Genomic DNA, 27,289 nt, shown 5'->3' with positions numbered 1-27,289 from the left:
TCTTTGCTATGTATCGTATTTGTTGGAGTATAAGACTCACCTTAGTTGTGGGGGAGGAAAATGAGAAGAAAAAAAACTCTGCTTCTGACTACCAGCATCCATGGCATTCAGCTGGCTAACTTCCTGTCAATGTGAGTTCATGACTTGGAACCCATGGTAACAAGGTCAGCCAATGAATAGGCATATCAATTAAGTCAGCCAATGAAGGCTATTTGGACTCTGAAATAGTATTTGCTGTGTGAGCAACAAGGAGACAAGGAGCCTGGCTTAGCTGTGAACTGAAAGTGAAACTGCTTGTGTTTTGCTTGTATTTACTGCTACCTTGGAAAACCTGCTTTTGGTATTGTATTGTATTGCGTTGTGTTGTTGTTATTGTTGTTGTTGTTATTATTATTATTATTATTATTATTATCAGAAGTGTATCACAGCGGCCAGTTGTTTCGCCGGATTTGGCATTGATTACTAGTCGGGCCTCACCCAGGGGCCTAGGACGTTGTAACGTATTTTCGTAATATACGTGCAGATCCAAGCAGTGCAGCCTTTTGCATTTGACTGATGGTGATTTTGTCAATTTTTAACTGTTTTAAATGTAATTCCAGTGCTGCTATTATTATTATTATTATTATTATTATTATTATTATTATTATTATTATTATTATTATTATTATTATTAATCCTGCTGAATCAGTTAGTTTGTGTACTTTCTGAATGTGATTGCTGCTGCAAACTCTGACCAGCCAGGTCAGCTTTAGCACTTATTGCAGCCTGATTCAGCACAGCTGATTGGTGGGTGGATCGGACTTCAGGAAGACCCCCAATTAGCTGTTCCAGGCTGCAGGGATTGCCACAGACCATCACTACCTCCATGCTTGCGTTTTGCGCCTCTGGTGGGGGTGGGTGGAGCTACATTCGGTGTATAAGACGTACCCAAATTTTCACCCTCTTTTTTTGGGGAAAAAGGTGCATTTTATACTTCGAAAAATACAGTAATACTTCCATTCCATTTCCTATTTTCTGTCTCTTTATACACTTACCTATAGCTCTTCAATATATGTGTCAGAGAAAACTGAAGCATTTGGATAATCCTTAAGCTTCCTAATTAAAATGGGACAGCTTTGGCCCTCAGGAGAAACTGTAACTAAGTTCCCAAAAGATCCAGTTCTTTACAGGCAGGTATCCCAAGAAGAAGGAATCAATTTTTCACATACTAATAGGAAATAAAAATATATTACTTTTAAATTAATAATAGTGTATGTTTTGTTACTTCTTTGGGGTAAGAAGTCATTTAGGTACACATTTTCTTTCCATGTATGGAAAAAAGAATTCTTCAGTTCTGCCTTCAGCAGTATTGAAAACATAGAGAGAACATCAGTACACGCATTAACAGACTATATAACTTTATTTGTTTATTTTGATTAGGCTAAGAGAAATTTGTACACTGAAATTTCAAAAAGACCTCAGGCATGCACATGAACCTTGTTAGAGGTTGTTCTACATAGCATTCTCTTTTTTTCCATAGGAATTTCCCCAAACATTTACAACCCATAGTTTTTTTCTGTACATACAGCCTAAACCATAGCAACCTATGATTATGTCAAATTTACATTGTGCAAAATCAAACATAAGAATAGTGGTACAACAACAAAAAAAATGTAACAAGTATATTTCATTGTAAGACATTCAGATAGTTTTGGTCCTTCCATCCCAAACCATATTGATTACTACATAGATCACAAGAATCAAATGGCTAGGCAGTGATCTATTACTTTTCTAAAATGAACCCAAAGTAAACTCTTAAAAGATCATGTTAAGCCTTATTAATAGAAGGCAGAAAACTAAAAATCAACCATTAAGTCCCTAAGGAAAGGCCTCATTAGATGAAAAGGGCCTTGCATTTAAAAAAAAACACCCAATCCCCAAAAACAAAAGGCCTGACCCATTTTTGGAAAAAAAAATCATCAAATGTTAAGTGATTAATTCTGACCAAAAACAAACAAACAAACAAACAAACAAACAAACCTGGAAAATTTCATGAAGAGCAAAAACTGGGTGTTTTCATTTTAAAAAAATGTTTATAAAGTTTTATAAGAAGGACACAACCAGTGTATTCCACAAAGACAAATGTTTACACCCCAGCACACAGAAAAAAGGATGTTTTCAAAAAAGGTGCAATTCTCCCCAATTATTTACATTTTTTTCTAATATAAATCCAGGGCTCCAGTATGTAAATAAATATACATTATTATGTATATCTTTCTAGTGCTGCTTACCAACAAATCACCTGAACTTGGATTTTTAATTAAAGCAAGATAATTTGTAGGTCACAGAAAAGAGCTAGGGTAAAATTAATACAAATTGTCCACTCCACTTCACTTTTAGTCTACCTTGCCTTGGCAAACTGTTGAAGGTGTCAATGTAGATGGGAACATCAACACCTTGGCATGCATGAAAGATAAGTCAGGAAGGCTAGAAATCACCTTGGCAGCTTCGTCGCTGAGTTGTTCTTCCTTTGGGGGTTTTCTATTAAAAAAAGATTTAATATTTAATATAATTGGAACCAGTTATAGAAGCAAGTTATTCAGAGAAAACCTTTCCATTGACAAATTCTATTTGCAGCACCTCTCAGTAGGGCAAGGTTCACTGCTGGTATTGCAACAAGGAAAATCACACACTACCTCACACACACTGAGAGCATATGCACCAAAGACAAATTCCTTGTGTGTCCAATCACACTTGGCCAATAAAGAATTCTATTCTATTCTATTCTGAATACCATTCAGGACTTTGTCTTGCTAAGTTGATCCTGCACATACAACTAAAGCCTGTGCAAGAGAGTCAATTCCAGTTTAACTTTAAATAGATTCTGAACTCACATACACAATCTGAAATTATTCTGATGACTAGAATTTCATTCTGACATCCTGATTTTAACTATATCAAGAATGTGTAGGTCTTGAGTCAACAGTTTCTTCATTGAAGATGATGTTTGCAGAAGTTGTTCCCATCAACTAAGAATCCTAACTTCTGAAAACTCTCGTCTATGTGGAAAGGATGGGATGGGATCTCCATTTCAAGAAATGTACAATTATAGGGCAGCCATGGGCCATGATTGGGAGGGAGAGCGGGAAGAAAAGGGTTCTTCCTTTTGTGTAAGTACATTTCAAGTTCAACTGTTGCCAAGCTTGATAACAAGATCACTGTCTTGTCTTTTCAAATCAGTCATATGACACTAAGTTTTATTGTTCTTCACTGTTCAAATGGAACTGCAGGAAGACCAAGTAATCTGTTTATACCCACCCTTAATTTTAAATTTATTTCCTACTATCACACGCCTCACTAAACACAGAGAGACCTTAAATTTCCTTTTGGAATGGATATCTCCTTATAGTAAAGCATGCAAAAAAGTCTACATTCATGATATAAGGCTCAAATCAGGATGGAAGAGGGCATACATAGTATATAATAAATGAAGAGCTGATCTCAAGTTTGCCATTCTCTGTGGGTCATCATTCTGATCAGAATGAGTAGGCAGATGAAAGTATAAATGTACACTTAACACATTCCTTCAAGTGAAGAAGGCCTAAGTGGAATCACATGTTGTTGTGCACTTGGGTAGACACAAGTCCCTCAGGTTACCTCAACATATGCAACTGTGCACAAATATGTGCAAAAGATCTATGAATCTGCTTAATTTAATCCCAAATGCATACATTTACTTAAGTACCATGAGATTTCTGTAGCTGCAATTTAAATCTGCATACTTTACTGATAATACAGACCTAGCACCCCTCTTTTAAGAATGGGATTCTTTCAAGTGGCAATACCAAAGTATAAATACATTCCTCCAATACAAAAGTATATCCTGTTTATATTCCTGTTTGTTTAAAGTTATTTGCAGAGCCAAATTCTAATGTTCCTCCTGCTTAAATTTTTGAAGAAGGAAGGTGACAACTACATTCTCTTTGTTCATAATGTTTGTGCAGATTTTAATGGCTAATTATTATTTGGGAGTGGGAACAGTTTATGGGCATTTTTAGATCTCTCTTATTTGCCTGCCAGTACCTTAAAAAACAAAAGCAGGTATGTTTAATTATGAGAAAAGCAGTTAACAGTGAGAAAAAAAAAAACCAAAAAATGCTACTGAGGTAATGCTTTTAAAAAAACCAGTTTACAAAATAAGCTCTGTGGTTTCCAAGAAGATTTCATCATGCAAGATGAAGAGAAGAACAATGTAATTGGTATTAAACTGAGTTGCACCAGACTCTGATCTTGTTGCTTGTAAATATACAACTTTTTTGGAAAAAGTGGGTCTTTTATCAAGGTTTCTTTGATAGAGCAGTTGTTGCTGTAAGAAGGGAAAAACTGAGAACTGCATTATACCATACTGGACAGTACAAATTAATAATTGCAGCTGACTCCTCCCAATATTAAAACCCATTTTTATACAATTTTTTCTAAAGATTGTTTTAAAATATTTAGTATAAGTTATACTAAGTCCTGAGAATCTATTTTTTTCAAAAATATATTGAAGGAAAAAGTAGCAGATCTTTCAATAGTTTTTGATTTAAAAGTTCCATAAACTTCTCTATTTATTTATTATTTATTTCTTTAGATTTCTAAACCGCCCCCTCTCCCAAAAAGGGACTTGGGGCGGTGTACAGTCAGATAAAATGCAGATAAAATACATGAATAACAATATAAATAATATAAAACAATTGAATACTAGACATTTAGGTGGAGGAGATGAGACTGTACAAGAAATAAATATGCTATGGAAACCCTAAAATACATCCCCAATTAAAATACCCAAACCCAGTTAAAATATATCCCCGGGAGGCAAAACTAAGAGAGTGCCAGGCCAGCTAATTGAAACAGGTGAGTCTTTAATTTTTGACGGAAGGAGCGGAGGTCGGTGGTGGTTCTGATGTCGGGGGGGAGGTCATTCCAGAGGGTTGGGCCCATCACAGAGAAGGACCTACTCCTAGGTGTCGCCCGCTGGCATTGCCTAGCGGACGGCACCAGGAGGAGTCCCTCCCTGTGTGAGCGGATTGGTCGTAGGGACGTGTGTGGTAGGATGTGATCCTGCAGATAACTAGGTCCTATGCTATGGACTTTACCTAAACCTTTTCCAGTAAAAAAAAAGCTTTTTAAATGATACAATGGGACATAATAAATCCCCTCAAATTGGAGTAACTGCATTCTCAAATAATATTACTATATATACTTTCAGGTAAGCTGAGAAATTTAGGTGCCAAAATACATTAAAAATGGGTGTGGCTTACCTGCAAGCAGGCTTCTCCTCAAATATTTACAGCAATACTTTTTAAAAGTGCCACCATGCCCTGTATATATTTGTGGATAAATTAAAATACAGTGAAAAATGTGCTATCTGTGGATAAGCTAAGTGTGAAAATTAAAACATACGAAAATTTCAAGGGTTGGCTTATCAGCAGATGGCACATTTTGTCATGGTATTTTGGTTAAAAATTTAAGAGTTGGCTTATCAATGGAGGGGCTTACACACAAGTATATATGGTACATTACAGAACTATCTTTGTTTCTCTCATTTGTCTCCATAAAAATCAGGTAATAAAATATCACAATAGTTGTTTTTATTTCATTGGATCCAGGTTTTAACTTCCTCTCCAATTTTGCTGCCAAACCCACTTTCCTTGAATGACAAGTTTAACTCATTCAAAACCTGGAACTTAGCCACAAAGTAACACAACGTCTTATTTTTCTCTCTGTTTTTAAAAGACCAAGCAAGATCACAACTTGTTCCATATAAATACAGCTATTTCTTTTTTAAATCTGCAAACTTTGCAATAACCTACCTACTCTTACCAGCCAGTAAACATCTTCATGTAATAGTTGGGGTTAAGGGGATTGTAGTTCAACACACAAGATGGTAAACAATCAAGAATGAAGAAAACTGGATTTCATGAGATAGGTCAATTTGTCGGCTGTTACTTGCACTTCATCTAATCTGGCACCAATTTTGGGGAGTATAATGTAATATGTGCCTTGAATATTTGGTCTTACTCATTTTTTTTATTAATCCTGCATGCCACCAGTATGGTGGATTTCAATTATATTAATTTAAATTACTAATAAGGGAGATTTAATTTAATGGTTTAGATCTGTGCTTCTCAAGCATGGCAACTTCAACATATGGGGAACTCAACTCCACAAGTTCACATATTTTAAAGGTGCCAAGGTTGAGACACTGACTTAAATCACAATTTATTGACAAGTTAGGAACAATCTGTAATCATTTCTAATAAAAGTGCATATTATTATTTTTTACATAGCTTTAATGCATTTTCTTCAATATAAAAAAAAAAACAATGCATTTTTGTTTTTGGAATGTACATAATAAACCTGAAAAAGAGCCAGGTAATGTTTAATAAATTTACCAAAGGAAGAAAGAAAAATATCTGGAGAAGAACTAGACTAATAGATCACTACATATACCTTGGCCAATGTATTTCAATGGAAGGTAATACAATACAGGAAATTGAACAGCGTGTTAAATGTGTATGGCAGGCATTCGGCAAGCTAACCATAATTTTCAAAAACAACCTTGATCAGTGTGTGCTACCTGCTCTAACATATGCCAGTGAAACATGGACACTAACCTCACAATCAATACAAAAGCTACGAGTGACACAAAGAGCCATGGAAACATACATGCTCAGCACTACAAGACAGGACAGAAAGACCTGCACATGGATTAGAGAACAAACAAAAGTATACAAAATCATCAAGAATGTTAAAGAATTGAAATGGAAATGGGCTGGTCAACTTGGCAAGAAGAAGGTGGACCAAGGCAATCACAGAATGGATTTCACTTGATAAAAAGTGTCCACGAAAGAGACCTAAAACGAGATGAAGAGACAACATCAGCAAGTAATGTGGGCCCAAATTGGCAAAAGAAAGCTTAGGACCATATTGGTAGGAAACATGCAGAAGAGGCCTTCATCCTGCAGTGGATAGACAATGGCTAAAATGATGATGACGTATCATGTAAATCAATTAACCAGATTATTTCAGGTATCCACTAAAAATGGGATGATGGCTTTACTCCCATGTCACATTTCATTGAGCAATACGAAGTTATGTGTGTATAAGAATACCAAAAGTAGTTAATTAAACCTAGCAGAAGGGCAAGGTGCAGCATGGTAGAGTGTTAGGCACACAGTATCACTGACCTATTGTGATGCAGCTTGGGGAACAAAAGTATGAATAAGCAGATGAAATGATGATCAGGGCCATAGAACTCAAGAGGGGGCTTAAGAAAAACCACTCTAGGCCACAATGTGATAGTTCTATTTTTGCTCAAGTACTCTACAGTGATTTTGGGAAGCTTATCCAAAAAGCCCTTATCACAGTAAAACTAATGGTTCTCATAAAAAGAAGAGTGTCACAATTGTTTCCCTAAATGTCTCATATTCAGAAATGCTTCTTTTAAAATCATCAATAAGCAGGGACAGTTCTCAAAATAGTGCTTCATTCAGGATGCAAGGTCATATGATTCTTTGCAAATAATTTTATTTTTTAAGTACCTGACTGTCTTACCCAGAAGTATTCAAATTCATCGTAATGGGTTCCCCCCAGTGTGTTGTTTTAGTTAACCAATAGGACAGTTCAGGGCTGCAGGGATGAGTTTGACATACTTTTAGTTTCATCCTCTATTTTCCTGATCCCTTGCCTTTATATCTAGACACTTCCTGGTCCAAAACTATCTCATTATTTCAAATTCTCTATTCACTCTATCCATTATTTCTGAGTATCTGCTCAACATTCATAATTATTTCTTTAAACTATAGCCCTGCTTAACCAAACTTTTAAAATATTATTTAAATTTATAAAAATCACCTAATATTTAGGTTTTAGCTACTGTAATGATTATGAAAACAAATTGTTCCCCCTAAATGACATAAACATATTGGTATCTCACATACTGTACATTCCTTTTGTAGCGTGAGCAACCCTGACTTTAATTCATCCCAGTTCCAAGCAAAATATCAAATTATCAGGAATGCGGCTGTTTTTTCCCCCTGATCCTTGAAACATACCCAATTGTATTTTTTCCCCTTTCAGCAACATTTGATTTAAATGCTAAACATTAATTTTAAATGAATATTTATTCCCCAACTAGGAATTCTGGAAATGTGTATATTATTCCAGCTGCTCCTAAGTTACAGGAAGACAGTCCATAAAATAAGCAGCTTCCAATTTTCTTTTATAATTCTTCTTCTACAACAAGCAGAATCTAACAAATGTTAACTCTTTTCATGGCTGTTCAATTACAAATGTATGGGTAAGAACAGGTTAAACAATAGAAAATAAGATCATGCTTTGAGGCAGGTACAACTTACTAATTCTTATAATTGGGAAGGAACTATTTGTTTAAATTTTAGTCCACTGAATGTAAGAAATTAAGCAGGGTTGTATCTTGATAGTATCTGGATGGAAGACACTAGGGACTACCAGAACTGCAGGCTAGGCTGAGAGGTAAAAAAAAAAACATCTCAGAAGGGGCTATGGCAAATTACTTCCATATTGTTGCCAAGATAACTACAAGAGATATGGATGTGAAGTCACAGAAAACTTGGAGACCTTACATTTTATGTCCGAATATAGCTTTATTTTGAACCACTATTATTTGTTCTGTAACATTAAAAAAAATCAGCTAAATGACTATACTAAGAAAATTGTAATTTTAATGAAAAATATTGTTAAGTTTAATATACCAGTAGAGCAAAATTCAGGCAACCTAGAGCAAATTTATGAATGTTAGTCCAAATGCAGAGAGAACTCACATGGTAAATAACTGACAAAAATAATATGCAACTAAATCTGCTTTTGGAGACCATCTATCATCTATATGTTCTAGTAATGAAATCAAGGAATGGTCTCAATGCAAAAAAAGCTTAATATGTTATCTAAAAAAATAAACAAACACTGACCTGTGTGTCAGAAGGGAAACTTCCCTGTATTTATGAAGAACGAAGTTTAAAATAACCCCAAATCATTGAGGCTTAGCACTCCCCCTAGTGGCACAATATTAAAGTAATGTAAGTACTTTAGGTTAGCCCAGCTTTCTTCTGCTTGGTGCTCTCTAGTCAGGTGAGATTTCACGTTGGCTAGACACTAACAGCCCAAAACATCCAGATGTGTTGGAGATGATAGAAGGCTATTTTATATAGTAGCAATTTAAAATGGTTCAGTTGCTAAGGAAACAGTTTCTGAAATTTGGAATACATTTCTTGTGAGGGATGAATGTTATACTTCTAGGACGAACATATCCTCATTTTACATGCAGTAATTGTGGACAGAATTTAATCTTGCAATTAAATGCAAGAATTCTAGCAATTAACAAGAAAAAAACAGTTGCAGCCCTTTTCTTTTTGTCATTTTCTACTTTTATTTTGCATAGCAGCACTAGTCATATTGTTATGATTTATATTCTGCTCTTAAAAATCAAATACTTAAATAAGTATTTCCTACTTATGTAGACATTTGTATAAATAAGTTTTATACAAAATTCAAATGGAAATTTTTGCAGCATACCAGAAAATTGACAGACTAGAAGCATGGTGAGGCACTCCCAGGACACACTATAATGCAACACACACACACACACACCTATAAATAGAGATATGAGAAAATCAATTGTACAAAGCACTGTGAAGTGCTAATAGGGGTGTGAAAAACAGTCTCTGTGCATGAACTGTGTTGAGCTTCAAATGGCTGTTTCAAGCATTTCATAAGAGGAACACAACCGTCCCAGTTCAACCTGAGCTGCTTCTAGTTTTCACTGCTGTTCTGGGCAATGTAAATGGAGTGATGTCTAGCCTCTTCCATCCAACAACTGACTTTTGGGTTTCTCTGCTTGGATCAATTCAGCAACCAGGACAAATCAGTGTCAGGGACCAGCAATTATAATTTTAGGCTTAGATTAGAAAAATCCAGGTTTAATTCCTCACTTGAGCACCAAGCTCATTGGGCAACTTTGGGCTAGTCTTTCACTCTCAGCCCAACCAACTTCAAGAGGCAGCTGTGAAATAGTAGAAGGAAGAAGCAGACCTTTAACCACCACATGGCCCAGTGAGCCATTTTGGATTGAAAGTCATAGGAGAGAAAGAATGGACCAGGAAAGGACCTGCAAAGGATTAGCAGTTATGTAGATTGTGAGTCACTCCTACTGCCTTATGATTTATAGCTTTAAATGCCCTGAATGGAATATTCAGAAAGGCAGGAGCTAGATTTAGTAGATTGAATAAACAAGAGCCCCCCAAGTCCACATTTTTCACTCTGGCATCTTTCAATTCCTGAACAACTGTAATGGTAACTGGAAATTACCTTGGGGAGACAGGAGGAGGAACCTCAGCCTGTCTGATAAATTAGAATCTGAAAGAGGGAGAAGGGGTGGCAAAAGTATCCCAGAAGGAACCTTCCCTAATTTCAGGAGAAAGAAACTGAGGGACAGGAGGAGAACTTTCAGACTTGCAAGATTCTGTTAATATTACCACACAATAAAGATAGACTGAGTGTAGGCAGAGGCCTTCATGGAAAAAGGCAGAGGCCTTCATGGAAAAAAACAAAGCACTCCTAGACAAAGTGGAAGACAATACACAAGATATGAAGGAGGGAGGGGCCGAGGCTTTGCTGGCAGGTGGGGAGGAGGAGGCAACAATGAGAAAACTCAGATCACAAAAGTAAGCTAGAAAAACATTGCAATTGTTGATACAATGAATCTTTTTGTTTGATACAAAGTAAATGATTGAAATTAATGAAAGATACAATGCAAAAATAAGCTGTCAAGATTTAGTTAAGCAATAATATCTTGTTTATCATTTTGTAAAGGTTATGAGACTTGGGGGGAATACCATTTCCTGCACGATGTAGCTGTCAAAATTTGTACCCATACCTATTACCCCTTCCCTTAAATTTTTATAAAACCAATAAAAAACTTTTTTTCAAAAAAGATAGACTGAGTGTTCCTGCTGGTGCTTCGTCTTGACTTCCTCCCAAAAATAACAATAAAACACCTATCGTATTCATATTAGCTGGATACCCCAAATAGCATTATCACTGTAATTGTATCTTTTACTTATCAAATGCATATGCTGCCCATCTCCCCAAAGGCGATATTTTAATAGCCTCCCTCCCTACCTTCAGCTCCACTCCCATGCTTTATTTATACAGCTAATGATGAGGTTGCTGGGTCCTATTTACTGACCCAGGTCTAACAACTGCAGTACACTAGCTGTGAAGCCTCACTCCACACTGTATACACAATGCATTAAGTGTTGCTCTGACTCTCAAATCATAACCTGGGCAGAAATGGGGGTGTATTCGACTTCCAGTATTATAAAGTCATTGTCTACTTTTCTGGAACATAAACTGCTATTCTTTTTTTCAGTAAAAAGAATTAACTGTTATAGTTGATAGGGCAGGTTCACAGGAAGGTGGCAGGGAAATAAAAAACTGAATATATGCCAATGCACAATTGTGTTCTAATTCAATGTTAAGTGTTGGACATACTTTAAGGTAGTGGTCTGTAACCCCTGGGCTGTGACCCACTACCGGGCCATTCAGAATTGGGCTGTGTGAATGGCTGGCCAGAAGGCATGCACACGCAACTCAATCTGCGCAAAGGGTGGGCTCGCAGCCACTTGAATGCATGCGCACCAGCCCACTGCTCACGCAAGTCGAGTTGTACTCATGTGCAGTGGCTCATTTGCACAAGGGGTGCATGCACATGCCTGCCTTTCTGCTGTTCACGCAGACCAGTTCCCCTCTCCACCACAGCTGGGCCACCAAGCCACAAGCAGTAGGGACCACTGCTTAAACAGTATTGTTGCCGGTTTGGTTTAGTTGTCTTATTGAGTGTGAAGATATTTGTGTGTGTAAGTGATATTCAAATTTAGGTTATCTTTAGAAATGAGGTGAGACTGTATCTTCAAAGGCAAACTGAAAGTTCCACAATCTATAGGATATAAGAACATGCATAACAGATATACTCTTCTCCCCAGGCCTATCAATCTAACAACATAATGTTGTTTCAGAAAGTTTTCCATGTTGCTCTGGATAGTTGATTGAATGTTGAGTATTTTAGTGTGTTAAAATATATGCACTAGCATCCTGTTGATTGTCAAGCTCACTGAATCAAAAACACTGAATCAAACACTACAAATGTCCAATTACTAGTTGGCAAAAATAAAAAGAGTAAAGTGAGACTCAGAACATATAGATTTTTTGCACCTCAAATCTGATAGTGTTACGGTACATTAAAAGGCATTCTGCTGATGTGCTTGGCCTGGACTGCTGAACTTTCAGTGTTTACTGCACACTGTGCAATCCCTTGTGCTATATTAAGACTTCAAAAGAAAATTAACAATTTTAAGTCTATGGTAGTTGATTTGATTTGTTGAAATTTGGTGAGAAATTCTTCTTTTTCCTGGATTCTCAGAATATAATTACATCTGATGTGGCTTTTCATGATTGGGATGTATTGTTTTTATTTTAGACATCATGAGTTATTGGTGGTAGCTATCTCTTTAGTCCTTGTTCATCACCTAGTTGTGAGACAGGCAATCCATTGAATTTACAAAATATATCAATACTCAAGAATCATTAAATGTCATTAGTCAATGCAATTTACCTTGCCGATGTACTTGCTTTCTCTACCGTAGACATTAGCTTTGCAAATGCATCAGTAACTTTACTGGTGGTTTTGGAAGTTTCTAGCTTGGAAGTTGTCAACTCATACAATTCTGGATCGACACCTTATAGCATAAAATTATAATTAATAGCAGATAGCAGAAATTGTTTGCATATAATCTCAGTTAAGGAATTTTTATTTGCATTGTCTGTAAACATCTGAACTATCAACATTCCTGATAAGCAAATCATAGACATTTTGTTAATTTCCATCACATTCTATTAAGTGAGAGTCAAGAGCAGCAGATAAAATGACATAAAAGTCAGACAGAAGTTTATTCTAAATTAAATAGTATTTTTTAAATGAAATCAGGAACAGAATGGTTTAAATTCTACATTACTGTATAAATCAATTTTCATTCCATTATCACTACACAAGTAATATTTAGAGTTCTCATGCCATTTTTTTCTCCATGTTAGTAACGAAAAAAAAGTTTCAATAGTTTTTTAAAAAATATTTTGGTTTCTCCTGTTTTATGATAACGCAATTAAAAAAGGCATGGATATTGAAAACCAATAGGAGCCATAAAATAAATCAATTTTTGAAAGTAGTGTTTTTTGGAAAACTCCAAATTCAGTATTTTTTTTAACTGCCATATCTAGGAGTAGAAACCAAAGAGAGGAAAATATACTGGTAGCATAATGAGGGCTCTGAGGAAAACGTCCAATTGTTTTCAGAATGGGTTTGAGAAGATTAAAGTGCACACAATTTGTCATTTTCTATAACTATAAAAAAAACATTTTAATTAACCCAATAAGGCCCTTGTAACCTTATATCCACTGTAAACTTATTACTCAACTGAAAATATGGAAGTAACATATGAACTTTAAATTCAGGGTATAGAGTATTTTAAATTTTTCAGATATTTACAGAATTCTTAAATAAACAGAAACATACAATTGTAAAAATAGTTAATGGATTTTCAGAAATCCCATTAAAGTATGGCAGCATATAAACCTGCCAGTATTTCTAAATTTAAAAGTCACAATGAAATCATTTGATATGTTTAACATATTGTTACAATTAACATTTTCAAGCCATAAACCAACAACATTCAATAGCTAAAACTGTTTGTCTTCACATATGATTAAGAAATAAAGTTGTTCTAAATTTGATTTCACTACTTTTAAACTAAGGCCTTTGAAATAAAATGAATATGAAACATGACTGTGTAAGTACAACTAATCTGTGATGCCTGGAAATATCCATCCCATTTTAATATAAAAATGGTCATATTGAAAAACCGTAATGAGATTGAGAGAATTCAGGATCTAAGTTAAGACCAAGCTTTAAGCTTAGGAACATACACTGTTACATCCACTTTCAACACTCAGAATTGCAGGCTAGAAGCAAATGACTTTCCAAGAAACAAGATAGATGTCACTACTTCCTATATGCTTTCTATTAATTTGAGGACAAAATTTTAATGAAAATTCAAGAGTAGGTAATTATGTATTTTCACAATAATTATTTTAAATTAATGTCAGAAATCAAATTTGATTTTACAAGAGGCCAATAACTGCACTGCTGAGCAATACTATGAAAATTAAAATTGATGGATAAAAATTAATGTATCAAATAATACGTATGCCTCATGCAAAATTAAATCACCAAGTTCTAAGAAAGTTGATTTATCAATTCTGAAATTAAAGAGTTAAAAATGCATAATGTACTACCAAAAGCTTCAATAGTTACAAAGATAAGGGATGCTCTTCCTAGATATTTGATCACCAAAGCTTAACAGAGACTTGTACTCCTCTACCCGTCTCATATGTACACAGAGGCAATGCTTTGCCACGGAAAGACATCTGAACTCCCAGCAAAGTATTAGAAAGGGATATAAGAGACACACTATATACAGATCTTTCGGCCTCATCATAGCTTGGACTTTTGTTGAACAATACTAGGCAAGAGAGGCCTCTTCTACATCTTAAAATGACTGCTTCATCCATAGAGGAGAATCTTGCCTCAAGCAGTAAGCTGTTTAAGATCCATATGGATAATTCAAAGTAAACAAGAGTTTTAGAGCAAGGCTGTATCTGCAACATTTAACAGAACAACCTTGATGAATGACCGTTTCTTTTTAAAAATTAATTTTGCTACAGATTAATCTTTCAAGTAAACTGAAACCTTTACCCATCAAGAGAACTAAACAGAAGCAAAATGTACTCTGTTAACATGCCCTTCTCATATTTCATTCTAAGCTGGCAGAATCTTCCCATATTCAGCTTTGAAATCTTTCAGAAGTATTAAATTGTTGTTTAGAATTACAACACAAGCTTTTGCCTAATATCAACTTTTTCAATTGTTCTACAAGCAGCAAGATGCCAGCTCTTGTTTATGCAACTTCATTAGTTGTACCTACCTATTGCTACATTCTATAGAGTTTGATACTGAGACCAATGAGCATAATTTCAAGCAGAAAGATCGCGAACTGAAAATACTCTTAGTGATACTCGTATTTTGTTCCAAATACTTTTAAAAGTTGGATATCTCTGGCTAAAGCACATCAATAAATACTACACATTTGAGATACATTAACCAAACTAATTATCAAACTTGCTTGTAGAAAAAAAGAAGAATTAACTACTGACTGGAACAAGTTATGGAGGAAGCTATGTGTCAAAGATAGGCATCCAAGAATAAATTAAAACTCATATATTCTTGTTTGTAGGAAAGTCACACAATGCAGCTCATGCTTTTAGTACAAAAGTTAAGAGATTAAATTTGCAGTGTTTAGTGTTTTGGCTGACCTGGGATGGTGGTGGTGGTGCTAGAGCTACTGTCATCCACGGGCCCAAAGAAATCAAGGTTCAGAAGAGTGGAACCTCCACTAGCTTGAAATTCAATGACCATGTTGGTAGGCAGCCATATAGAAGGTAAGCCAAGGGAGGGATTTATGTGTAAAAAGGGGGTAAGACACACACTTGAACATGCCAGTTATAATTAGTACTTATTACATCATTTTATAAAAAAATATAATAGTGCTTACAAGATTAGTTTGCAGTTTCTATAGCCGTTAACAAATCAATGTACATTGTCATGTACAAATGCAGCAGAGATCCCAATACTAGTAACTTAAAAGCTAGCCCACATTTTCAGAACAATGGACAGAACCAGAGAGAATCAGAAGGGTATGTCCAATTAAAGGGAAACAATTTTGCAAATTCAAAGCTACTGCCCTACATGAAAAAAGATACTTCTGTACAAAATTAGTATGAGTTGTAATAAATGCGCATATCTTTACCATTTTAAATTGAACTGTGCATGAATGAATAATGTGTTGTCTATAAAAATACAGTAAGGACTGTATGTTCTCATTTATTGTTTTGAAATTTTATTGTGCATTGTTACTTTTTTCCCTGTGATAACTCATTATATATTGCCACAGGTGCTTGGCAGGCATAGAATGATTTATCAACTTAAATAAAATAGCAAAGCAATATATAGGAATATTGGTAGTAGTAGTTCTCATTACAACCAACTCCTTGGTGTGAAGTTACATTGTTCCCCTTTAATACTGAAACAGAAAAATCAGAAATACATTTTAAAGAAATTTTTAAAGGAAAGCATGATGAATTGACTGAAGAAATAAGACACCAGACAACAGCAAGAGAGTCCATCCAGGCTTTCCTTCAGCACCTTCATATGAATCACAAAACCGTAACATCCTCAAACACTGTTTAGCAATGTTTTCAGTTCACCGACATGGCTGGTAATTATGATGTATGACTGAACTGTAACAGAATAGATGCTATGTTTACTAAATCTTATTTAATTTATCAGATGTATTTAATGTACATATTTTTACATTTTGAAGCTTTGTTCTTATTTTTGGCACTTAACTAGAGAAAATCATGACAATACAAGTTTGCAGCCATTAACAAAGATTTACTCTAGTAAAATTTCACAATGAACAAAACTTAAAGTGGGCTAGCATTTTATCATATACAATATTTGTACATGGTTGAAAAGTAGCTTTTAAAAAGTGAATGTTTTACAAACATATTTTGATTAAAAAAAAACCTTTGAAGCAATTACTACACATGTGATTTTGCTATTTAGAACTATAAAGAAGCCTAAATAGGCAACAGTCTGTTGAGATGAAAGCTATAAACTAAATATAAATAATCTAATTACTCCAAACTTATGTTCTATTAATACAATATTACACAGTGATGTGTATGTAACACAAATTGAGCAAAAATATGTCTTACCTTGCTCTTAAAACACTACAGACTGCTTTAAATTGAGCATAGTTAAACAGAAAGAAAGCCTGAATTTCCAAAGCTAAGAAAATATATATTTAAGCTATCAGCAGAGAGATGTTTGTCTGAACTTTGTAGCTTTCTTAACTCTAGCTCTGGTGCTAGAGGCTCTACGGAGAGACGTACCATCTAAAGGGTTAGTAAGGCCACTGCTACTCCAGTCAAACTGGACAGGTGGTAGGGATTCCTAGAGTTGAAAAGTCAGAAATCAGATTTAATAGTTAGGTCATAATATAATAAAAAGTCTTATGTGCTCTTGTGCATGCAAGCAAAAAGGCTACCATTGAAAAGCCAAAAGACAGACTTAAGGCACAATGCTGAAATGTTCAAAATGAAATCCTTAAAATGCATTTCATGTAACCCATGAAAAGGTTTAATTATTTCCTAATACTTGGGGGTGGGTGAGTGTGTCTAGATATGTCTGATGGGCATATATATTTAGAAATTACAATATATTACTCCAGACAGGGATATTGCTCTGGCACAACAGGCAGATAAAAAGTATAAATGATGAATACAAGAGAAGCAGAACAGTAACAGCAAAATACAATTTTCTAATTCTTCAGTACTTGAAAATGCAAAGGGACAATCACCATGTATTTAATGAAGTATATTTAATAAAGGGGCAAAAATGGGTTACTAGAACTCTCTAAATAATTATAGTAAAGTCATAATTATTTAATAATTAAAAAAAACACTGAATTGCACTAAAAAGCAAACTCTTACAATCAGCAAGCTTATGTTTCAAAATGGTTAGTACACCAGGTATTAAGAATGACAATTAATTAGAATGAAGAAAACAACAAAAATATGAAGACTATTACTACCTAAATTTCTAATTTTGAAACTTAAGACAAAGGGACAAATTGCACACTAATAACTAGTAATGCATATTGCATTTTTAAAAAGTTGCAGATGTTACAAAAAAAAGACTACTTTCATTTGTAAAAGAATCAAGGATCCAGCAGTAACTTCCTACTAAAGAAAGGATAAGGGACTTTTTTTGGTTACACCTTTCCTTTGTACTCCCGCAGTGCCATGCTACTCTTTAAAATTCTGCAGAACCATAGCAACTTTTATAGGACAATGCTGAAAAAAGGGGAGTTAACAAAAATTAACATTTTCTAAAATAAACACAAATCTTCTGAAAAGAAATCCTGACCTAACACTAACTAAATGTCCCAAAGAATCTCTAGATTCTAAGTTTACCTTGACAGGCAAAGAGAATAAAACTATTGTACTGTCCTTTAGAGCAGAGGTCGCCAAACCTGGCAACTTTTAAGACTTGTGGACTTCAATTTGCAGAATTCCTCAGCCAGCTACAAGACCCCTGCTTTAGAGCTTCATGATGCTTAAATGAAAATAAGCAAATGCAAACACCGTTATTCTTTATTACTATTGTATATTTTATCTCTTTGTACAGGTGTTGCCTTATCCATCTGATACCTTCTGTTTAGCATATTCATGCTTTATTCTTTTCGAACTTTATCTCTTTTTTGCAAAAAGGCATAAATGCAAAGCAAGAGCAAAGTGTGTCAAAAATTTCACTAAATCTTCTTTAACTAAAATTAAAGCGTACAAAACTGCACAATGTAATACTGAATGTATAAGAAAGCAATTTAGGATTTTACTTAGTATTTCATATAACTTAAATTATGACAGAATGCTTAATTTTAATTTATTCAAATTGTCTGCTAATAGAATCAACCAATTATATTTATTCAGTCAATGACCTGCAAAAATTACAAAACACTACACTTCTAACCTACTCAGTGGAGAAGAGCACAATGTAGTAGCACTGCTTTGGCTATATTTACATATTTCTAACAACTGATGATGATTAGGACAATCCCCATATCTGAGGATGTCCAGCACTGGCACAGAATTACCATCATCTATCACAAAAACCTTATATATGGCAGCATTTAAATCAAATAGCTCAAGATATTGTTGCTTTTACCTAAAGTGAAATGTCAGAAATGCCAAAAAGTGCTACTTCTTCAATTATTACTATAATTTTCAATTGAAAGGAAATATAAGATAGCAGTACCTCATTACGCTATCTTCTGGCCAAGCCTCTGTGATTCAAAACGTCTACGTACTTTACAAAGAAACTCATCTAATCACTCTATTATTTGAAATATATTTCTATTTGGATATATATTTTGTTTTAAAATTTTGTTTTGTTTAGATATAAAATAAATATTCACTACTTCTACATTACATTTTGTTCATATTCTCAAAAGATTTCAATATTAGTTGAACATTTCCCCTGAATCACACCCAATACAAGTAGTCTTCAACCATTTATTTAACGAAGGCTTAAAGTTATGACAGCACTGAAAAAAGTGAGTTATGACCCACCCTTGCAAGGCTGACTATCCTGCCCTCTCTCTGCAGTCACATGATTGCGATCTGGGTGCTTGGCAGTCTGCTCACATTTACGATTGTTAGTGTCCTGCAGCCACATGATCACAATTTGTGACCTTCTAACAAGCAAAATCAATGGGCAAAGCCAGATTTGCTTCTAACCACATGATTCACTTAATGACCACAGTAAAAATGGTTGTAAAATGAGGTCTAGTCACATGATGACTTGCTTAACCACTACAATGCTTGATGATCAAAATTCCAGTGCCAACAATGGATATAAGTCGAGGACTACTTGTAATCTTATATAATATATACAATCTTTATCAAAATGCTATTTTAAAATTAAGCAAAAATAGCCATTCTATCACAACAGTAGGATTTCTTTTATTTATGCATTAAATTTATATGCTGCTCCTCTCACTGATTAGGTGACTTTTTTCAAAATCAAAAGTGGATATGTAAGTTTAAATAAAATGTTAATATAATAGGAAAAGCATAATTAAAGCTTGGTAAGTTTTTTATAAGGAAAGCTTAGCAATTTTAGCACAGAAGAGAGCCAATATGAACAAGCACCAAACTATTTGTTAAGCCACTGTTATCTGTTAGAAGTATAACTGTTCATCTATTTATTATTGTTAAAAAGTAGACAACTCTTAAGACAGAATAGACTCCTACAGTCTAATACAGAGATTGTTCTTTTCTCTGGTGAAGCAAGACTTTGGAAACAGGCTTCACTCACTCACGAGGGGGACAAAATCCATGTAGGGAAGAGTTGGGGAAGTGACACATGAGCTTAGATAACATTAGAAACTGAAATTATGGAATATGCAACATCCAAATTATGTTACAGGTTTCTTTGACCAATGAGCCTGTCCTTTTATCACACCATTGGTCCTTTGCATCCACTCAATCTGAAGCGTTTCCCAAAGTTTTAGTAATAGATTGGTAGATGTTCAACAGGAGGGACAATCAAGAAAAAATTCAGTCCCGCTCAGAAATGTTAAGCTGTTCCATCACCAGATGAGTGCTAATGAATCTAGCTCTGAGAAATTCAGCAGCTTTCTCTGAGCAGATGAAGATTTATATTTCAGAGGCCGATTGACAAAATTTTAGATATTGTCATTAAGAATGTATTGATTGAACAGTAAATAGTCTTACTCTTTCTTTTTCTTTTTTTTACCTGCAACTGATCAGGTGTACATATATTAATTTCTGGTGATATAGTAGAAGTCTGTCCTATTGAAGCTATTTTCTCTGCAGCAGAAATTGGTTTCATGGGTTCCTTCGTAGGCTCTAACATACCCTAGAAATGAACACAATCAATCAATCAACTCTTTATTATGGTCATAGGCAAAAAATAAGGAGGGTGGGCTACAATTAGTAATTTTAAAAGGTAAAAATATAAAAGAAATAAGTTTAAAAAGATTTTTAAAAGCATGTACACGAACAGAAAACTAAAAAAACCTATAAAAACAATGAAACAAAATCAGCATATGGTCAACTAAATCTAACACAATAAAAAACACTTATTGTGTTTTGTTGTGAACACAAAACATACCATTTTAGTAACATTGAATAAACAAACATGAAGCATATTTTTAAAACAATGATGTCTGTCTAGTTTATCAACTATTGAGCATAAAGAAACCTTTACTTCTGGTTGAAAAGAAAAAAGACTAGCATTGTTATATTTATTTTTATTGTTACATTCAAAATCATAGAAACATTTTTTTACTTTTTAAAATATGATTGCATAGTACTGAAAATAAAGGTGTTTTTTGTTTAATCCTACTTCCCAAAAAATTCATTGCACCCCATTGCATAAATATATTCAATTAGCAGGTTGTATTTATATTTACATTACAGTACAACATTGTAATTTATGTGTGCTGTTGAATGATGTAGAATGGGCATTTTCACATCCCCACCATTTTTACTCTAGACAGACACACATTTGTGGCTCACCCACATTTGCCCTCAACATGAAAGGGACCTCAGAGTTTTTCCCCAGATGACCAATTAGTACAGAAACAGCATCTCCCTTCTAGTCCATACCGCTTTATTCATGTGTTAATTTAAACCATTGTTACTGGAGAAGCGCATAAGAGGTCCATCCCTAAGCTCTTGCAGAGCTTGTCTCTCAGCCCCAAAACTGGACTCTTTCTAGTATGTGATGTGGTACAGCTGCTCTACAACTCTCATTATCAGTATCTATAATCAGTATCGTTAGAAGTACTAGTGCTCCTGTTTGAAATGATTTGGCTAAAGATGGAATAGCAGTTTTAGCTTACCAAAGAGAATGATTTGTCATATCTTTATAGCTTTGGGATTAGCTCTATCATTTCCTGGTTATTACTAAAAGGTTTTTCATCAAGTATGAATCAGGCAAGTTAGGCAACGATTTGTAATCAATTCCCAAAATGTAAGTGAATATCAATTCAGACTGAGATTTCCCATTTTGATCTTGAGGCAAAATATAATCTGTAGCATTCAGAATTTGTTTAATTCAAGCTACATCTCAATCTGATTTTTTTCTGAACTTGGGAAAAATGGAAGGATTTGGAGTATGCAAAGGAGGACAGGGGCTGAATGAGCCTAAGCAATCAAAATGGTTTGTTTTCTGGCTCCTATTTTTTCCTTAAATGTCTAAGAGTCATGGAAAAATCTAAGGAAAGACCTATCTAGTGATAGGTATGATATTTTCTACAGTTAACTATCAGGTGTTTGTAACCAAATGCCCTACAAAATGGAACAAAGCTCGTGTCCCAGAGCCAATAGAATTCAAGAACATTACTCCATACCTTACACACAAAATGACCGTTGGCTTACCTGAATGGTCATTGTCTAGGCACTGCAGGAGTGTCCAAGCATGGGTTAACTTCAGCTTGCTGCCCAAGGACTGAGTTTAAATCTTTAGTGTAGCCACGCCTCTTGCTCCCTTTGGAGGTCAGTTTGAAAAATGAGGAGGTGAAGTCCAGAAGGATGTCGAAGAAGGTGAACTATGTCTTAAGGAGAGGTGATTTGGCTCTGCCAGATTACCCCAGGGTGGGGTTGGACAGCGCCTAGAGAACGACTATTCAGGTAAGCCAACGGTCATTTTCCTAGGCGCTGCTTGGAGTGTCCAAGCATGGGACATACCCAAGCTATATAGTCCCAGGGTGGGAAACAGAAACATTCCGTTGTTCCGGAGCCACCAAGACTCACTGCAGGACCCTCCTTCCAAAAGAGGCGTCCGCTGCTGCAAAGGAGTCCAATTTATAGTTACGAACAAATGGGGATGGCGAGGTCCAAGTCGCTGCCTTGCATATCTCTTCGATGGGCGCCTGGGTTGCCCATGCGGCCGAGGTTGCAGCACTCCTCGTGGAATGAGCAGTGATTCGAGGAGGAACTGGCCGTGCCAGATGTTCGTAAGCCAGCTTAATGCAGGCACGCAGCCAACACCCAATAGTCGAAGAAGAAACATTCCTGCCCATTGAGGCGGGCTGGAAGGAAATAAAGAAGGATTCGGACTTACGAAAAGAGGCTGTCCTCTTCTTATATATGCATATTGCCCGTCATACGTCGAGTTTGTGCCAGACCCGCTCTCTGGGATGTCTAGGATGTGGGCAAAAATCAGGGAGAATCACCTCCTGTGACCGGTGGAACAAGGTGTTGACTTTAGGGAGGAAAGAGGGGTCAAGCTGAAGAATGACCCTGTCCAGATGCACAACATAAAGGTCCCCCCTGATCGACAGGGCCGCCAATTCAGAGAGTCTGCGACCCGAAGTGATTGCAATGAGAAATGCAGTCTTAAATGATAAGTGGCGCAGAGAGACAGAACAAAGTGGTTCAAATGGAACAGAAGTCAATGTCTGCAGAACAACTGCCAGGTCCCAAGTCGGGTATCGGTGGACCGTCGGGGGACGTAAGTTGGCAGCTCCCTTCAGGAAGCTGCGAACCATGGGTGTCTGCTAAGCGGTGTAGTCGTCTCTGGATAAGATGGTTGCCAAGGTGGCAGTCTGCCCCCGAAGGGTGTTAGGGGCAAGACCGTTGTCCAATCCATCCTGAAGGAATTCAAGGATTTGTGGTATAGTTGCGGCCGTGGCGACAATTTGATGCGGTAGACACCAGGCTGAAAAGCCAGGCCAAGTAACGTCATAGATACACACCATGGAGGGACGTCTAGATGCCTGAATGGTGTGGATGACCTTGTTTGAGAAGCTGTCACAGCTCAGGAATCCCTCCTCAAGTGCCAGGCGGCCAACTGGAGCATTGAGGATCCGGGTGTCGAATGGCCCCCTGAGGGAGATCTGCTCCTGAGGAATGCACCAGCACTTGGTCATGGACAGCTCGACGAGGTCGGCAAACTAGGATCTTCTCGGCCAATGGGGCGCAATCAGCAGCACCTCGGCCCCCTCCCGCAGGATCTTCTTGATCACCTGAGGAATGAGGTTGAGAGGGGCGAAGGCGTAAAGGAGACCTGGAGGCCAGCAACATTTCAGGGCGTCCATCCCCTCCGCTCTGGGGCACTGGTAGCATGAGAGGAACCGAGGGAGTTGTGTGTTCAACGGACTGGTGAACAAGTCTATCGGCAGAAGACCGAATCTCTCAGACAGTTGGTGAAAGAGAGATGTATGTAGTCGCCATTCCGAGTTGCTGATTGTCGTTCTGCTCAGCCAGTCTGCCATTGTGTTCTCCTCCCCCGATATGATCGGCCCTCAGCGACCCCAGGTGGCGTTCGGCGCAACGCCCGATAGCCTCTGCCTCCAGCATCAGGGTCTTCGATCGAGTGCCGCCCTGATGATTTATGTATGCCTTGGTGGCAATGTAGTCCGTCTGTCAGGCCTGTAGTTATGTTTCTTTTTAGGATCTTTGGCCTGCCACACTTTTTATTAATTTCCTATGCTGTTTCATTAGTGTAGTAGTTGGGAGGGGGGAATAGAAAGGAGTAGGATTGTGGAATGTATTGTTGACATTCTTTTATAGAAGCCAAGGTCATCTTTTGTCTCCGCACCTCAACACCTGACCGGAAGCAGAGGGGTGTAGATGCCAGCGTGGAAGATGATGATTGGAACATGTGATGGATTTGTGGGTGTGGGGATAGATCATGAACTTTCAACTAGGTGGTATCCCAGGAAGCAAATCAGATTTGGGATTTCATAGCACAATGCCAACATGTCTGTCTTATTAAATTGGAACTTTAAGGAAGGTTTGTTTTTGATTCTGATTTAATTCTGCATGATATTTGGAACGCTGACACCGTCATTATTAGGACGTGTGCGCCGGATACCTGCTGGTGGAAATGTTGAAGTGCCAGCTTGGCCGCCCTGAGCTCCAGCCAATTTATATTGTGGGCGAACTCTGCTGGCGACCATCTGCCCTGTGTCACCTGAGTCTGAAAGTGGGCGCCCCAGCCGTACAAGCTGGCATCCATTGTGACAACCAGGCGCTCTGGATCCTAGAAGAGGAGACCTTGATGCAGAGCCAGCGACTGCCACCATCTGAGCGATCAGATGACTCTTGGAGGAACGTTGACCATCCTCTTGGAGTTGCTGGCCTTGTGCCGCTGAACCAGGAGTAAGAACCACTGCTCTTCTGCGTGCATTCGAGCCCAGGGAACTACCCCTATGCACGAGACTAATTTCCCCAACAACTGGGATAGGTCACGATGGAAACTGGCCTAGACGTCTTGATGCAACGCACAAGGGAGGTTATGTTGTCCGCTCACTGTTGTGTGAGGAAAACCTTGCAAATGGTGGTCGATCACCGTGCCCAGATGCTGAATTCTGGAGGTTGGAGTCAGGGGACTTTTCTTCAGATTCACGGAGAAGCTGTGCTGCTCGAGGTGCGAATGGTGAGGCTGAGGTTCCGCCGTGCCTATGGGACAGATGACGACAATAGGAGGATGTCGTCCAGGTAACAAACGAGACGAATAGGACGAGACTGGAGAAACGCTGCGACTGCGGCTAGGAGCTTTGTGAATGTCCTTGGTGCCGATGAGAGGCCAAAGGGAAGGGCCTTGTACTGGTAATGATGGTCTGCGTACTGGAACCTCAAAAACTGGTGGTGCGCTGGGTGAATGGGGACGTGCAGCTTCTACTTCGGCTTCATGTCCGCCTGCCAGTGATGAAGCCACAGCAGGCGACGCGAGGTCATATTGGAGGCAAGGGCCCTGGCGAAGCGGCGGCCGAATACTCGAACACCGTGATTATTTTGACAACATCCTGGCATGACCTAACATAGCTAGCCGGGAGAGTGGACAGCAATTTGCGCAGCCAAAATAGTGCCGCCCTACCAAAGTAGTAGGAGGAAGAGGAAGCCTTTATGGCCCATGCAGTGGCTATGTGAGTCTTGTGACAGGCTCTCTCTGCCCTCTTGTCCTCAGCCTTAAGTCCCTTCAGCAGGTCAGCTGGGAGAGACGAATTTGAGGTTAGGGACATTATGGGGTCGTCCACCTGAGGAAGCTTTAGGATATCCTCCATGGCAGCCTCCATAGAATACAGCTTCTTATCCACCCCACTTGGATTTGCCATGGAACCCGGCTGGGCCCATTGGCGCTGAATAATGTCCAGGAAAAACTGGGGAGCTGGAACCAGCTCCTGTGGGGGGGGAGTGGTCTCTTTGAACAGTCCTGCACCTAGATTCTGAGTTCCCTCTGTTGGCTTATTGTCCTGATCAGTCGAATTCTTATCCGATTGGGCGGGAAGCCCCATTTAGATAGAAAATGCTGTAGCCTTGGTAAGAATGGCCCGGAACATGGAGGGCTTGAATAAACCTGAAAATGTGGGGACGTCAAGGGTCGGATTCTCATCCTCCGACAAATCTGGGGCATCTTGACTGCCCTCCTCTATGTCAGATGCTTCACTGACAGCTGAGGAGGCCAGAGGGGAGACCCTGCCAGTTTGCTGCGGGGGATCAGGAACCCTTGCCTTGGCTTTGGTTCAACTTGGGAGGGGTAGGGAGAGGCCCTATTGCTGGATGCCATCAGCAATCCCTTGAGATATGGCTCTTGCAACCACCTCCTTCATGGCTGTGGTCAGCTTGGGGGTGTGATCCTGGTCCTGGGGCAAAGCCCTGGTGACAGGCCCAGAAAGAGGGATTTCTTCCTCCAATAGGGAACCGACCTCCTCCAAGTACTCCTCCTCTAGGGTTGAGGCTAAAGATCTGGGAGAGGCTCTAGAGGGATTGGAAGAGAACCCAAAATCACCCTCATCTGCCATTGATGGGGGCTCATCTGGATGAGGATCTAGAATGGGAGGATCAGCAGGAATCTCAGCAGGTGGAGGGAGATCCTGTTGAAGCCATTGGTTGCCCTGAGCCTTTTGAAATTGCTTTTCTAGGGCTCTCTGGTGTCTCTCAGCCACCATCTCCTCTGCCTTGGACCCTCTCTTTGTTCTAGGCTGCTTCCCTTTAATGGGGCATGCTGCACTGGCACCCTTGGCCACAGAATTGGGCCTGCTGCGCTTGCTGCTGGTAAGCCCTGCCTGATTTGCGGCCTTCTCCACACTCTTGCTGTCTATGGTGAACTCTCAGCTCTCAAACCTTGGTATTCAGAAGGTTGCGGGGAGTAAGAAGACTCCCAATAGGAGATGAGTCTCTGAGGCAACGGCTCGGCAGGGAATGCAGCAACAAAATGGCGCCAATAGGAGAAGTCCTCAGGGCGCTGCAGATCCGTGCTGTTAATAGGGACAAGGAATGGCCCAGAAAGCCAAACTCCTTGTGGCTGCCAATCAAGATCTTCAAGGGAGGGGAAGGCCTGCCTGGCGACCCAGAGCAAGGCCACTTGACTGGCACCCCTCCTGGTGGCGATCTGCTAAGGGACCAGGCTGCAGCAGAGAGAACAGGAAAAAAGCGGCTTGGATTTAAAGCGCGCACTTTTTTCTCTCCCAAAATGGCTTTGGAGCAATACCGGGCTGCCATTGGAGATCCGGAGTGC

At 38.0% G+C, this 27,289-nt stretch overlaps 1 protein-coding gene across 3 annotated transcripts in view; it reads right to left on the bottom strand.

Moving 5' to 3' along the window:
• Positions 1-1,380: 1,380 nt before the first annotated feature.
• AFTPH (aftiphilin) overlaps positions 1,381-27,289 on the bottom strand; it is a 41,413-nt gene continuing 15,504 nt past the window's right edge. The window contains exons 6-10 of one of the 3 annotated variants that reach the window (XM_081944623.1): positions 20,555-20,677; positions 17,128-17,188; positions 15,487-15,570; positions 12,674-12,797; positions 1,381-2,520 (exon numbers count right to left, since the gene is read on the bottom strand). In XM_081944623.1, the coding sequence (XP_081800749.1) occupies positions 2,376-2,520; positions 12,674-12,797; positions 15,487-15,570; positions 17,128-17,188; positions 20,555-20,677 (537 nt within the window). In that variant the 3' untranslated portion in view covers positions 1,381-2,375. The remainder of the gene's footprint in view (positions 2,521-12,673; positions 12,798-15,486; positions 15,571-17,127; positions 17,189-20,554; positions 20,678-27,289) is intronic. The other 2 variants (XM_081944624.1, XR_014174669.1) reach the window with 2 other exon arrangements.

Source organism: Natrix helvetica (assembly GCF_964273705.1).
Source record: "Natrix helvetica genome assembly, chromosome: 2".
In the NCBI taxonomy this organism is placed as follows: domain Eukaryota; kingdom Metazoa; phylum Chordata; class Lepidosauria; order Squamata; family Natricidae; genus Natrix; species Natrix helvetica.
The sequence above is the reverse complement of the archived record's forward strand: the minus strand, read 5'-3'. Positions and strand labels throughout refer to the sequence as shown.